This window comes from Siniperca chuatsi, linkage group LG16, assembly GCF_020085105.1.
Source record: "Siniperca chuatsi isolate FFG_IHB_CAS linkage group LG16, ASM2008510v1, whole genome shotgun sequence".
NCBI classification, from domain to species: Eukaryota; Metazoa; Chordata; class Actinopteri; order Centrarchiformes; family Sinipercidae; genus Siniperca; species Siniperca chuatsi.
In genome coordinates this window covers 2153749-2167754 of record NC_058057.1, presented here as the reverse complement: position 1 = coordinate 2167754, position 14006 = coordinate 2153749, and the positions used below count along the sequence as shown (strand labels likewise).

General features: G+C 40.9%; 1 protein-coding gene across 3 annotated transcripts in view; it reads left to right on the top strand.

Moving 5' to 3' along the window:
• Positions 1-14006, top strand: part of cdk19 (cyclin-dependent kinase 19) — a 68934-nt gene that overhangs the window by 16552 nt on the left and 38376 nt on the right. Inside the window, exon 1 of one of the 3 annotated variants that reach the window (XM_044169513.1) lies at positions 1904-1963. The exons of the other annotated variants lie outside the window; for them this stretch is intronic. Within the exon in view, the coding sequence (XP_044025448.1) occupies positions 1907-1963 (57 nt within the window). The 5' untranslated portion in view covers positions 1904-1906. Of the gene's footprint in view, positions 1-1903; positions 1964-14006 lie in introns of those variants that run through there. 3 annotated transcript variants of the gene reach the window in all.

Here is a 14006-nt window from a genome sequence, read left to right as displayed (position 1 = left end):
TGACAGGGTAACACAAACTCAGTGCTTCAGCTTACATTAAATGCATCGGACTCGGGTCGGGTTCAGACAGAAATATGCGGCATGAGCCACACTGTATTTTGTATACCGATATCATCCTACAACAGAGACTGATTGAAGCACTAGTCAGGTGTCGTGCCCTTATGATGGGGCAGTGATATTTTAAGCCTATTAATTAATTTACGCCTTCACACATTCTGTGAGTTTTTGGCAGCTGTCCTTCCTGCATTTGGCTGCTGTAGCTGTTGCTTTAATATTATAGTTTGCTCTTCGTTTGCTGCCAGTGGACGTGTCCATGTTTACTGCTCATACGCTGCAGACGCCGGCCCTTTTGTGTGGCTGGATCGGGAAACCCCGGGCTGACTTACCGAGCTGATCAGCAGCGTCGTGTGAGCGCTTACCCTGACTGCGGTTGTTGGGGTTAGTGAAGCCAGATAATGAAAGGAGATCCGGGTATGCTGAACTTGTTTCGTAGTATAGACCTCAGGTTGTCAGCCATAGTGTTTAGTTCGTTTTTTAGTGTTTCTTAAGACTGAGTGCGTGAGGACAATGGTTTTGTGAGTGAAAGTGTAGTCTGGATTTTGGTTTTTGATTTTGTTTTATCATTTTGAACAGAAGACCAGTGTTGTTAGGCATTATGACTATAATTTTGTTGTACTGACTCATTGAGAGATAATATCTGTACAGTTTTTGTCTTTTTATCACCAGTGTTTTCTTATGAAACAGTAATAAGGAAGCGCTGACTAATTATGGAAAGAATAATAATAAATTATTAGTCCACATGTGCTTTGTGGATCTGGAGAAGGCATTCGACTGTGTGCCCCGGGGCGCTTTGTGGGGAGTGCTCTGGGAGTATGGGGTCCGGGGCCCTTTGCTAAGGGCTGTCCGGTCCCTGTATAACCGGAGCAGGAGCTGTGTTCGCATTGCCGGCAGTAAGTCAGACCTGTTCCCGGTGCATGTTGGACTCCGCCAGGGCTGCCCTTTGTCACCGGTTCTGTTCATAATTTATATGGACAGAATTTCTAGGCGCAGTCAGGGGCCGGAGGGTGTCCGGTTTGGGAACCACAGGATCTCATCTCTGCTGTTTGCAGATGATGTCGTTCTGATGGCTTCTTCAAACCAGGACCTGCAGCATGCACTGGGACGGTTTGCAGCCGAGTGTGAAGCAGCTGGGATGAGAATCAGCTCTTCCAAATCTGAGGCCATGGTTCTTGACCGGAAAAAGGTGGTTTGCTCTCTTCGGCGTGGGTGGGGAGTCCTTGCCCCAAGTGGAGGAGTTTAAGTATCTCGGGGTCTTGTTCACGAGTGAGGGACGGATGGAGCGTGAGATTGACAGGCGGATCGGTGCAGCGTCTGCAGTGATGCGGGCGCTGTATCGGACCGTTGTGGTAAAGAAGGAGCTGAGTCGAAAGACAAAGCTCTCGATTTATCGGTCAATCTCACGCTCCTGCCCTCACCTATGGTCATGAGCTTTGGGTAGTGACCGAAAGGACAAGATCGCGGATACAAGCGGCCGAAATGGGCTTCCTCTCCGCCGAGTGGCTGGGCGCTCCCTTAGAGATAGGGTGAGGAGCTCAGTCACACGGGGAGCTCGAGTAGAGCCGCTGCTCCTCCACGTCGAGAGGAGCCAGCTGAGGTGGCTAGGGCATCTGATCCGGATGCCTCCTGGACGCCTCCCTCGGGAGGTGTTCTGGGCATGTCCCACCGGGAGGCGGCCCCGGGGAAGACCCAGGACACGCTGGAGGGACTATGTCTCTCGGCTGGCCTGGGAACGCCTCGGGATCCCCCCGGAGGAGCTGGAGGAAGTGTCTGGGGCGAAGGAAGTCTGGGAGTCCCTGCTTAGACTGCTGCCCCCGCGACCCGGCCCCGGATAAGCGGAAGAAGATGGATGGATGGATGGATGGATAATAATAAATTAACTTTATCATCAAATATAGAGCCATTGGTGGGTGAGTTTTTCTGACATTTCATTTGGCACACATGGCACTGTCAGAGCAAAGAAAACCAATAATCATTGATTATACACTCAGTTGGCAGTTCATTAGTACTAATGCAAACTAATGCAGTACAACATAAAAGTCTGGCAAAAAATCAGAATGAACAAAGTCACCCTTAGTGAGTAAAGTATTGCTATTAACAGTAGCACAGATGCCAGATCTATGGAAATAATGCTAACAATTATGCAACAACAACAACAATTCTAACAAGTTGTTTTCTAACAGTTAGATAACAGCTAGGAGAAGAATTTGAAACTGGAATTGCGTCATTGTTTCACCACAATATGATTCTGTTGAAAGACAAAAATATGAAATTGTTGTCTTAATTCAGGTGTCTCCACTTTTCATCAAGGGGCCCAGAAATTCTCTAGTGGTTTAATTATTATTGTGGAAGTCCATTCACCCACCTGCTCCTGTTTCACATCTGTTCACTCTATTAAGTTTGACCTTTGTGAATTGAAACATTGTTCATGAATTTCATTATGCCCATGAAATGACTCTTGTTTTCCCTCAAGTCGGCCACAATGGCTTTTGTTCAGCTAAATGTCCTGACCTCATAAATATTCCCTTTCTTCCCTTCTGCCACAGCAGCACGTGTGGGCAGCTACAGTATGGCTCAAATAAGTGAGGGATGTTATTTTGTTCCTTGCTAGCCTTTTTCCGTGTGAAGATAAGTGTGCAATCACTCCCTCAGTAATAATGATCCACTGCATTGCACAGTAATAAATTGGCTGAACGGTGCTTTCACCTCAAAGGTAGAAACATAAGATTACAGTCCTGCTTTGAGATGAGGCTTCATCTTTTCTGCCTCGATCTGCATAAGGCAGCCTGTGTTCTCTGGCCCGCAACAGCCATTCTTCCCCACCATGCTGATCACTGTGCAAACAGGAACATATTTTAGTTGTATTTGTAGAGGGTGTAGGTTGAAAAGCTCAAACACGTGGTTGCTAGGGATCAAATGAGCGCTGATGTCTCACTGTCAGTTAAATGGAAGAGTTCATTTTATCAGCCATTGTTTGATAAAGGCTCATCTGAAAATATAATCTGGTAAACCATACAGTATAGAGTACATATGCACTAGTAAATCTGCTACATCTGTCGTTGCAGTAAAATAAATGTAACAACAGACAATGTGTGTGTGTCTAATGTGCTTCTGATCTGATGCATCATTGTATTAACTGCTCGCCCCTGAAGCTGAAGCTTGCGGCCCATCAAAGACGCAGTCAGCAGTATTTGTCTGGAAATAACACCAAATGGCTGCTGCTGCTGTGCTGATGTCGCTGTGCCAGTGGCCGTCACTTTGTGCGTTGTGGAGGGATAAGGCTCGGCGTGCATGCTCTCTCGCGGACAGAGCTGCAGTGTTTGTCTCTAACCAGTGGCAGGCAAAGCCCTGCACAGAGCAGCATGCAGTGGATTTATCGATCCGCTACTCGCCAGCCGCATGAGAGAAGCCATTAATCAGTCCTCAGGAGCAGGATGATCCAGGGCAGCGCTGTTTTTCCTGTGGGCTTGACTTTCCTGCAAAACCTCACCCTTCTGCCAGTCTGATGTGTTGTGAAGACACAAGAGGATTCTGAACCCTAAGATGTAACCTGCACAGGTTATTTAGTGTTGTTTCTCAGAGCTGAAATCCCCTTTAAACCAGTGTTCATTTTGGTACCTGATTTGAATAATTTTGGTATTAAGTTTAGTCATTTGATTATTGTAAGTTTTAGGCTAGTTTTAGTCAACAAAAACTTAAGACAAGACAAGTTTTAAGCAAGTGAAACATTAGATTCATTTTCATCGCATATTTTAAACTTTTATCTTCTAAGCCAGTGGTCCAGATCCATTTTTTTTACCTGTCAGATGAGCTCAAAGTTCCACCCATGTTCCAAATGTGTTCGTTTCAAAGGATTATAAACGGCGTCTTATTTAACACTATTATAAATATATATAGAATAAATAATGATATAAAAGTGGACATTATTACAGTAATGTTTTGATACAAGACATTGTGACCCCGGAATTGTCAATGTTAGGCTTGGTCATTTTTCATTTGTTTTACTGCCACTTAGAAACTGGATGTTCCCACCATCTATCAGTTACTTAGTAAACTCTCCTGACTTCTCTGCACTCTTGCTAACGAGCTTTCAGACACTCTCAATAGCACCACGAGGTGTTTAGGTTTTATGATCCCTGTGTTGTTTTTATTTATTTCTGTTTTTAGCTGCAGTTTTTCTTTCTGTAAATGACTTTGGAACCTCGTTAAGAAAAGTTGTTGTTCTTTCTCACTTGGCATTATTGCAGTTACCTGTGCTCTCCACTGCAGCACAGCGTGATATTAAGAAGCTGTATTCACCCACTTGTTCGCTAAAATGCTGTTTACTGTTTAGCTTGAGACGAGCAGCTAAAACGTAGGATAGCATTAATGCAATAATATTCCTTTAGTGAACGTGTAGAGTCAGATTTAGATGATTAAGAGTCTACGTGCGCCTTCGCTCATTCCATTCCATCCGATAGCCTGCAAACATAAAACATAGCCGCCTGAAAGTACTGTTAACATTACATCCACAGCGCTTAATAATGTTATGTTAACATTAGCTTGCCGTTTTGTAAATGTCAGCGTGCTGGCCTGCCCTCTTTCGTAGTTTGTCGCTTTTGTGGGTTGTGATTGCACTTAGTCCATAAATCTGCTAACATTACGGTAGAAACATGATGTTGTTAAAAAAATGTTTTGTTATAATAATCATGTAAACGTTAAGTTCTAGGAAAATAAATGAGACAAAAACCATTCTGTGAAGCATACTCGAAAGTATGTTAAAGAAAGTAAAAGAGGAAGTTATGGGAACAGTGAGTATGGTTCACGGAAAAGAGAGTGGCATGCTTGAATTGTGGCCTCTGCTAATAAATACCAGCCACATTGGTTTCTACAAGATGTCGCTTTGGTTTAAATTCCAGGAACTGCCTACAAGTGTTATGTGATGGTCAGTGACCTGAAAACACATTTGGGTCTCGAGTAGCCACTTGAAAGGTGGACTGGCAGCCCTGGAGTCTGGTCTGGTCTTAGCTGTGAATATTTGGAGCCTGTCCAGTGAGAGCTTTCTCTCTGAGGCCTTAACAAAAACATGACCTATTTTACTCAGAAGGGATAAAACAGCCTTCATGTTTGTATTTTTGCCTCATCTTTCTCATTTAACCACCATTTATGCTGTGTGGTGCTCTTGTAATAAGTGGTATACAGTTTTGGATTAATCAGTCACCTTTCCAGTCAGTGTGTCTCTTTTGCCTCATTAATGATCAGCATCTTCTTGCAGCAGAAAACAGTTCAATATGATGACGACATTCAGCAGTCTGCTCTCCATCCCTGCACATGTTGAACAATGGCCTAAATGGCCTTTGCCTAATAGTGCATAAAAGTGAGTCACAAGATTTTCTGCACATGGAAAAATTTTCCCACAGGGCACCCGGCTTTCTGTGGCTAAGGCTGGATTACAGACGTGTGATTATGGCCTGTAGTGCCGTTTTCCCAGAACTTTCCCAGGTTTTATTGTTTTATGTTATTATGCCAGTAGCTTGCAAACAATCAAAATTAACAATGTAAGTCCTTGTAAAAATGCATTTATTTACAGCTAAGTATATGTTTTACATACAGTAATGCGTCAGATGGCTTAAGAAAGTCATCTGCTCCGTGCTGCTTTGCTGCCGTCATGTGAGACCAAGCAGTGAAGTTGTGTGTCAGTATCAACAACATGGGGAAACATTTTTGTAATTTTATATTGCCTAATACCTGAATCACTGCCAGGATGTTTGAGCTGGTATTGTTTACACCGTCAGCCACTTCTTTACTCTTATACCACATGCACCAACATACCTAGATGAGTAGAACAATTGTGGTTGTGTCACCCATATGTAACCAGTAACCATGCCAACAATAAACATGTTTGAACTTTCTCAGTTGGCCCGGCTGCAGGCTGTATAATAAACTCAATTAATGTCTGTGAGATGTTAGTGGATTCTTTAATAAATGCAGGTTTTACAGGTTAGATTCTAATAAAGTATCTCTTTTACAGACATCCATCCATCCATCCATTTTCTACCGCTTGGTCCCGTTAGGGGTCGCGGGTGACTGGAGCCTATCCCAGTGACTTTGGGCCTTAGGCAGGGTACACCCTGGACAGTGGCCAACTCGTCGCAGGGCTAACACAGACAAGGACAGACAACCATTCACTCTCACATTCATTCAATACGGGCAATTTAGAGTTATCAATTAACCTACACATGCATGTCTTTGGACGGTGGGAGGAAGCCGGAGAACGCGGGGAGGACATGCAGACTCCACCCAGAGAGATTGTGTGATGTTGGTCTGGTCCGGGAATCGATCCCACGAACCCACGATCTCCTTATTGGGAGGCAGGAGCTTTAGCCGCTCTGCCACCGTGCACCCCCTTTTACAGACATCATACAATTTATTTATTTTTATTTATTTATTTATTTAAAGAAAGGGGGGAACAATGCATATTAATGAACATTTACACAAATGTAAATATGCCAGATTATAGCCTAAGGCTAATTTCCATCTGCAGACCCCCTGGCAGGTTAACAGAAAGATAAGAACATACAGTACACTTCAGTTGGACAGAGACAGGAAAACAAGGTTTTATCGTGTTAGTACAACTACAAACATTCAACAGAAAACAAGTCGAAGGGTCACAGACAACAGTTAAGACACATATCTGTATTGCACAAACCCTTCTACTGCAGTGTCCTATTGCACACACCCTTACATTGCACTGATCCTTATTGCACACACCCTCATATTGCACTGATCCCGATCCCTATTGCACACACTCTTGCATTGCACCGATCCCTTTTGCATTTTGACTTGGAGATATAGTTAAGCGTATGTTGCACAGGAGTAAGTTTTAACATATTTGGGCTCACACATGATCACGTTTGTCTCTCCCTCAACCATGATTTTAAATGTTTCTTAAAAGTAGGAAAACTTGTGCATTCCCTCACTGAGAGTGGAATAGTATTCCAAAATGTTACACTGTGGTATGACCAGACGTTTTGGGAGAAGGCAGTTCGCCTGAGCGGTAGCTCACGGTCGCCTCTGACGGTGGATCGAGTTATTCTTGATCCAGCAGAGCTGACAGATTTTGGCTTGATAAAATCATTCAATGGTGGAGGCGCCATACCATGTAGGACCTTATAGATCAAACAGGCCGCTTTAAATTGTTTAAAGTTTACAAAATTTAAAAAATTATATTTATCAAGAATTTGGCAATGGTGGTAAGAAAAAGGTTTCTTATCTAAAATTTTCAGTGCTCTTTTATAACATGCTTCAATGGGTCCAATAACAGAAAGACTTGTATAGGACCAGCTTGTGATACAGTACTCAATGTGAGACAGTATCATTGAGTGCAAAAATGTGACTGCTGCTTTATCAGTTAAGGATGGCCGAATATGTTTAAAATTTCGAATATTAAAATTGATAGTTTTTACAATTTTTCTTACATGTTTTCTAAAGGACAGTCTTGGATCCAGTACCACTCCAAGGTATTTAAATTCATCAACATTTGTTAACTCTTGTCCTCCCAGGTATATTTTCGCTGGGACCAAGGTTGTTGTTGCTTTGGTAAAGAGATAGATACTGTTTTTTTTACATTAAGGCAAAGGCATGAATCATTCAGCCATTTCTGTAGGTCATCTAGAGCTAAAGAGAGACGATGGGCTGCCTCACGAGCACTTTTAGCATGTGTAAAAATGACTGTGTCGTCAGCATACATAATCGTGTCAACATTTTTGCATACACTAGGCAGATCATTAACATAAATCGAAAATAGAAGGGGGCCTAAGATTGAACCTTGGGGGACCCCTACTGAACACTGCAGATAGGGCGACTTACTATCTGTATTTGAACGTATTGATATCTGTCTTGTAAATAAGACTGTACCCATTTAACAGTATGATTACTAAAGTTAAAGGCACAAAGTCTGGCGAGGAGCTTATCATGATTCACCGTATCAAACGCACGCTTAAAGTCAATAAAAACAGCAGCAACATATGTGTTTTTATCTAAGTATGATTTAACCTTGTCAATAAAGACACAGACAGCCGTTTCAGTTGAATGGTGAGACCGAAATCCAAATTGCATGCAGTGTAGGCCCGGGCCACCATTATTAAGATGTTCAGTAATGGATTTGGCCATCCACTTTTCCACTATCTTTGAGAAGATAGGTAATATGCTGATGGGTCGATAAAATGAATTCCATTGTAATTTTAGTTTGATTTAGAGAAGATTTGGAGCTTGAGTGATGCAATACCATTCTACTGTTGCTCTTACTTAAAGGTGCACCGGTGGCATTTTCATGTAAACAAACAACGTTTCGGTGTACATTCAGGGTTACTCACCAACTAACATTTTTGCATCCTTGAGGCCTAAGAAACATGTTGAGTGCAGTTTCCTCCTCGTCAAACATTTGCAAAGCTGATTTTTCTTGAAAGTGTTTTTTTTGCATGCATGTTTACTTGCTAGCAGTTTTATTCTTGGTCATAGAAACGTGTCGTTCTTCACAACTTATCTGCTATACCGCGGAATAATTATTAGCGGAGGATGATTCTTGTCTATTCCAAAATGTTTTTGTGGCTGAGGTAATTATTAGCGGAGGATGATTCTTGTCTATTCCAAAATGTTTTTGTGGCTGAGGTATGGGGTTGGGAAGAGCAGTTTTTCACTTATTGCTCACACTGGCAGGAGGTGGCTGTGGGGAAGAATGGGTAGTAGACCTCCGTTCTTCTCTGATAACATCTTTGCGGACTGATTATTATTACATGGACCAGTACCAGTTTGCACCATCGACCATTTATGGTTGCTGTTTTTCCCAGTGCATTGACTGACACTGTCTGCTCACAGCCTCACAAATAATATTAGTGCTGTAGTGTAATTCGCCCTCCCACAAATCCCCATGTGGAGCTATCCCACCCCCTCCTCCCCCTCATTGGAGAAAAATCAATGTCATGTCAATCATGTTGTAGTCTAACCGATCTGGTTTTCGGGAGTCGCGCGAGGCCGGCCTCTCTGACAAGGAGTGCGCTGCTGTCCGCAGGGTAAAGACCCAGCTCTCACTGGGAAAACTGTGCTCCGACCAACACAGCTACGAGGTCAGTCCCAATATACTCTCAGTTTGAGAGGAAATTTTTCAGAAACAAACATTTGTAATAACATTTTTCTGACACATTTGAATGAAGTTGTTGTTTTATTATGGTTACTGCCTAGCTACTAGCCAGATTTCATAGGTTTATAGTTTTATATATAGAGTGCACCGTTCTTATGAATTTTGACATTTCTCTCAGAAATATGTACCCTTTGTAATTAAATAATATGTTAATACAGTAGTTTATAGGTTACCGAGCCCCCTAAAGGTCATGGCGAGAATTTTTGTGAGGACTACTTTTGCGTTACCTCGCAATACTTTTCTTCCATCCCTTCTGAGCCGTATGTCTATTTGGAATGGAAGGTATTGGAGATTCTCAAGTGAATGCATTTAGCATTGTTTATGGACACCTCACCTCATCACTATGTGCATAGCAAAGAAGTTAGCAGATAGAACATTATCAAACTTCTGGGTAGGAGCTGTATATATAAGGAACATCAATTACTGCTCCACATTTACAGTAACAGGCCTTCTACCAAAACCTGTTTCAGCATTGAAAGTTACTTTAATTTGTTTTGTGCAAAGAACGGAGGACCCTGTGCAAAAACGCAAAAAGCTTTCAGAATCAGAATCAGCTTTATATAAGTAGGTTTATATATACAAGGAATTTGCTTTGGCATTTTGGTGCAAGAAAGATAACTGCAGGTCAAGAAATATAAATATAAAATATAAAATTGACAATAAGATATTAAAGAATATTAAAAAATATTTTAAGAAAATAATAAAGAAAATGTATGAAAATAATTAGTAAAATATGACCGTTATTTAAATTACAGTTTGTGCCTTGGAGCAGCTGAGTGGAAATAGACATGTGGCTCTGAAGGAATTAAAGAAGAAAAGTATTTTGAGTTAACGCAAAACATATTGCGAGGGAATGCAAAAGTAATCCTCAAAAAAATTCTCGCCATGACCTTTAGGGGGCTCCGTAATAGGTTGGTTGTTTCTAAATTTAAACACATATTTCATTTTAGAATAAAAGCATTATCCTAGCCATTAGTGTTGGTGATTTGCATTTAATTTGTACCAAATAATATGGGCTACTCATATTTATTCTTTATTTATAGATGATAAAAGAAGTTAATGGAGCACATATTTCTTCTTAGTTTTCCTTTTTAAATTTAAATCAGCATTGTTACAGGCTTTTTATTTTCTGGCTATACACACTAGATGTAATCAGATTACATCACGCTTTGTGACTAATCCAACAATCACATATTCTGTCAATGTAAATTGTAATCATTACTGGATAATACGGTGTAGTCCCTCATTCGTCCAGGAGTGTTCCATTGTAGAAAAGGTTTCAGTCGTAGTCATCTGGACACTGTTTTCAGAATCAAGACGTTTCGGCTCCCATCCGGAAGTCATTCTCAATTGTGAAAATGGTCTGAGAACTCAGAAAGTTAAGCTACTCTGTGTTGCTTAAGCCCTGCCCTCAGGGAGGAGTCTTCCTGAGTGTCTGCTGTTTGCCCTGCCTAGTTTCACCTGAAACTGACCTTCTTTTGTTTCCATGATGGCCCAGTAATCAGGCCTAAACTCTGAACTCTGAGAATGATGCATCTCGATCTGCATATATCTGAAAATGAATGCTGTTTCACAGACTCCCACTGAAAGGCTGGGGGAGGTCAGCACCCTCTGATTAGAGGGCGTTAACACTCTTTTTTTATATAAATGTCATGATGTAAATTAGTCCCAAACGGTCAACTCTGTGTCAGCACTTGTAGCTTACCTGTAGCTTGTATCTGTCATGTTGTGGAGGCAAGAAATGTATTCATATTATTATATATATATATTTCTTCTTTGTGGCTCTCAACTGTAAGGCCATTTGTTCCTATAGAAGATATTATTTAAATAATATGTAAATATTTAAAAACAGGTCATAAAATATGCTTTCATTTTGAAAGATAATTTATTTAGGCATTTTGCCTTTATTGGACAGTGACAGCTGTAGATAGAGACAGGAAAGGTGAGAGAGAGAATGACAGGCAGCAAAGGGCCGCAGGTTGAAATCGAACCCAGGCCGCTGCCGTAAGGACTCAGCCTTAATGGTAGGCGCTCCACCAGGTGAGCTACCAGGGCGCCCTACATATGTACTTTCATTGAGTCAAAATAAACTACAGTGTGTGTGTTTATGGTAGAGCTGAAACAATCTGTTGATTAATCGATTAGTCGAAAATGAATCTGCAACTATTTTGATAATTTGATTTTTCAAGCAAAAATGTCAAACATTATTTGGTTTCAGTTTCTCCAGTATGAGAATTTGCTGTTTTTCTTCTGTCATATATTATTATAAACTGAATATCTCTGGGTTTTGGACTGTTGGTGTTTTTGTACAGTAATCAGTGAGGCCCGGCCCCCAGAAACACTTCACTCTGGTGGCGTTTACCATTTTTATTTTATACGTGTTTATCTGCATACAGAGCAGGGAAGCGAGATCCAATCACAAGTGGTCACTCTAGACGCATGTGAAGACGCATTCTATGACGCATGTTATTGCCAGGTGTAAACAGCCTCTTAGCTGGCTTGCTGGCTTACCACTGGTAAGACTACATTCAGGAATCACCTGGTATAAAAAGTAGTGTAATACTTTTTTAGTGAGTCATTACAGTACATTTTTGTTTTGGTCTTTTAATGGGGTTTTTTACAATAAGAAATATATCACCAGACTTCACTTCACTTATCCTTTAAACTATATTATTACTCGATGGCTCTGAGTTCTGACAGAATTTAATGGCATTTTACTTACTTAGGCTATTTGACTTCTCAATATATGAGATAATTGAACTTAATTGTAGATGTTAGGAGACCGCATTATTAAACTGTAAGTCAGCTAATCTTTTAACTAAATACACTAGCTTAGGTAACAGCAACCACTAGGAATTAACCCATGACAGTAGTCTAGTTTACAGTAAATGGGTTAAACACATGTTCATGGTCCTGCGTCAAACGCAGGGTTTGTGTGTCAAAGTGATATTAGTGCCACATTGAGTCAGTGATCATATGAGGTCTCAGTGGGTCTGTCTCGTCCAGCACACAGCCCTCAGGGTTGAAAGTGGTGCCATAGAGCTGGGGTTGTACAAGCCCTAAGCCCAGGGCTCATTACCACAATGCCCCATTATAGCCTATGGATTAAGGTTGTGATTAAACACAAACTTCATTTCCCTGTTCAGAGGCCAAATCAAATAGCAAATAACAATTCCTGCATTATTCCCCTCGGTTTGTCCCTCTCTCTGTCACTTTCCATGCTAAGGCTGTTGTCAGTTGCCTTGTGGGTACAACAAAATTCAAAGTATAGTATTTTTGCCAGTTATCACAATTGATCTACTGTATATTTATTTTTATGATTATTCCTATCTATTTTATATCATTAGAATACATTTGCTCTGGGTAGAGGTGTTCAGGAGTGCTTTTTATGCTGTAATCCAAATGTACTTTCCACATTAAGAATCACCTTCCTTTGTCTATAAATCAGTGCTCTGTCATCCAAAACCTGTGTTGGTTTTTCTGTCATTTCCTCTTTCAGGAAATGCTATCAACTTTGATGAAGCAACAACTTAAAGGGTCATACACAGTAGCTTGCTTGGTCTTTGGCATAATTCTGTCAAGGCAGTTGGTTTCCCCATGCCTACTGATAGATGAATGGTCTGTTTCAAATTCAACAAGACAAAGGTGATTCTTGTCCACTTAGAGCTCTCAGTAAAATAACTACAGTACGACAGCAGAAAAGCTTTTTTGCGGTTTCAGATCTGCAACATGCTCCAGACTGTGTGATGAAGCAGGATTTTTTTATTCTGGACAAATGTTTCCTCTGTCTAGAGCACTTGTAGGACACGAGGCATCATTCTCACAGTGAGTCTTGGGTTACTATCCAAAGTGACAAGTTAACTTTAGGTATTTGTCCCTGTCTGATGTGTTTCTTTGTTTAGGAACCTTACCTCACCCATTAGATTTTCATGTCAAATGTGTCATGACACAAAAAGCATTTCAGGAGCAACTCTAAAGGTATCAGTATACTTCAAACAAAGTGCTTGTTGGATCATCAGCCATATGGAACAGGTAACACTTTTGCCTTTAGATGTGGTCGGATGACATGTTGTAATAACTAGTTTGCTTGAAGCAAGCTGAGCTCTTTAGGTTGATCCCCTGACCTTTCATCTAGTGCCTTCATCAGGTCACATTTTCGATTTGTCCAATTAGTTGGTTTAAGACCAAATACCTGCAAAACTAATGACATTCCCATCAGCCTTTTTCTTTAGTGCTAACATGCTAAACTAAGATGGTGAACATGGTAAACAGTATACCTGCTAAACATCAACATGCTAACATTGAGCCATATGTTTGTGTGCAGACAGGACTATTGTCAAGATCACCTTAGTAAAATCCAAGTCAATTACAAGACCTTGAAGTTAAAATAAGATCAGACAGCAGATCAGAACAAAAAACAATTGTTTTTAGCACTTTTCTGGATACTCAGAGATGCTTTACATGATAAATTAGGTAAGTAATACCAGTACAGTCCTTTTTTTTGAGTGTGTAAGAGAACATGTAACGCAGGATTTGTGAGCCTTTCCCTGGGATCTGCTGACCTGGTTTCGAGACCATAAGGTATTTATACTTTATTTATGCTTTAGTTACTCTTTGAGTGTGACTTCGAGTATACAAGAATCATCAAGCTGCAGGTTCACATTGGTATTTGATTGCCAAAACCACTTGTCATTCAGTCTCCATCTGCATGTTACTCAATTACTAAGCAATTAGGATATTATTCTTTGATGTAACTCTTTTGGACTCGAGT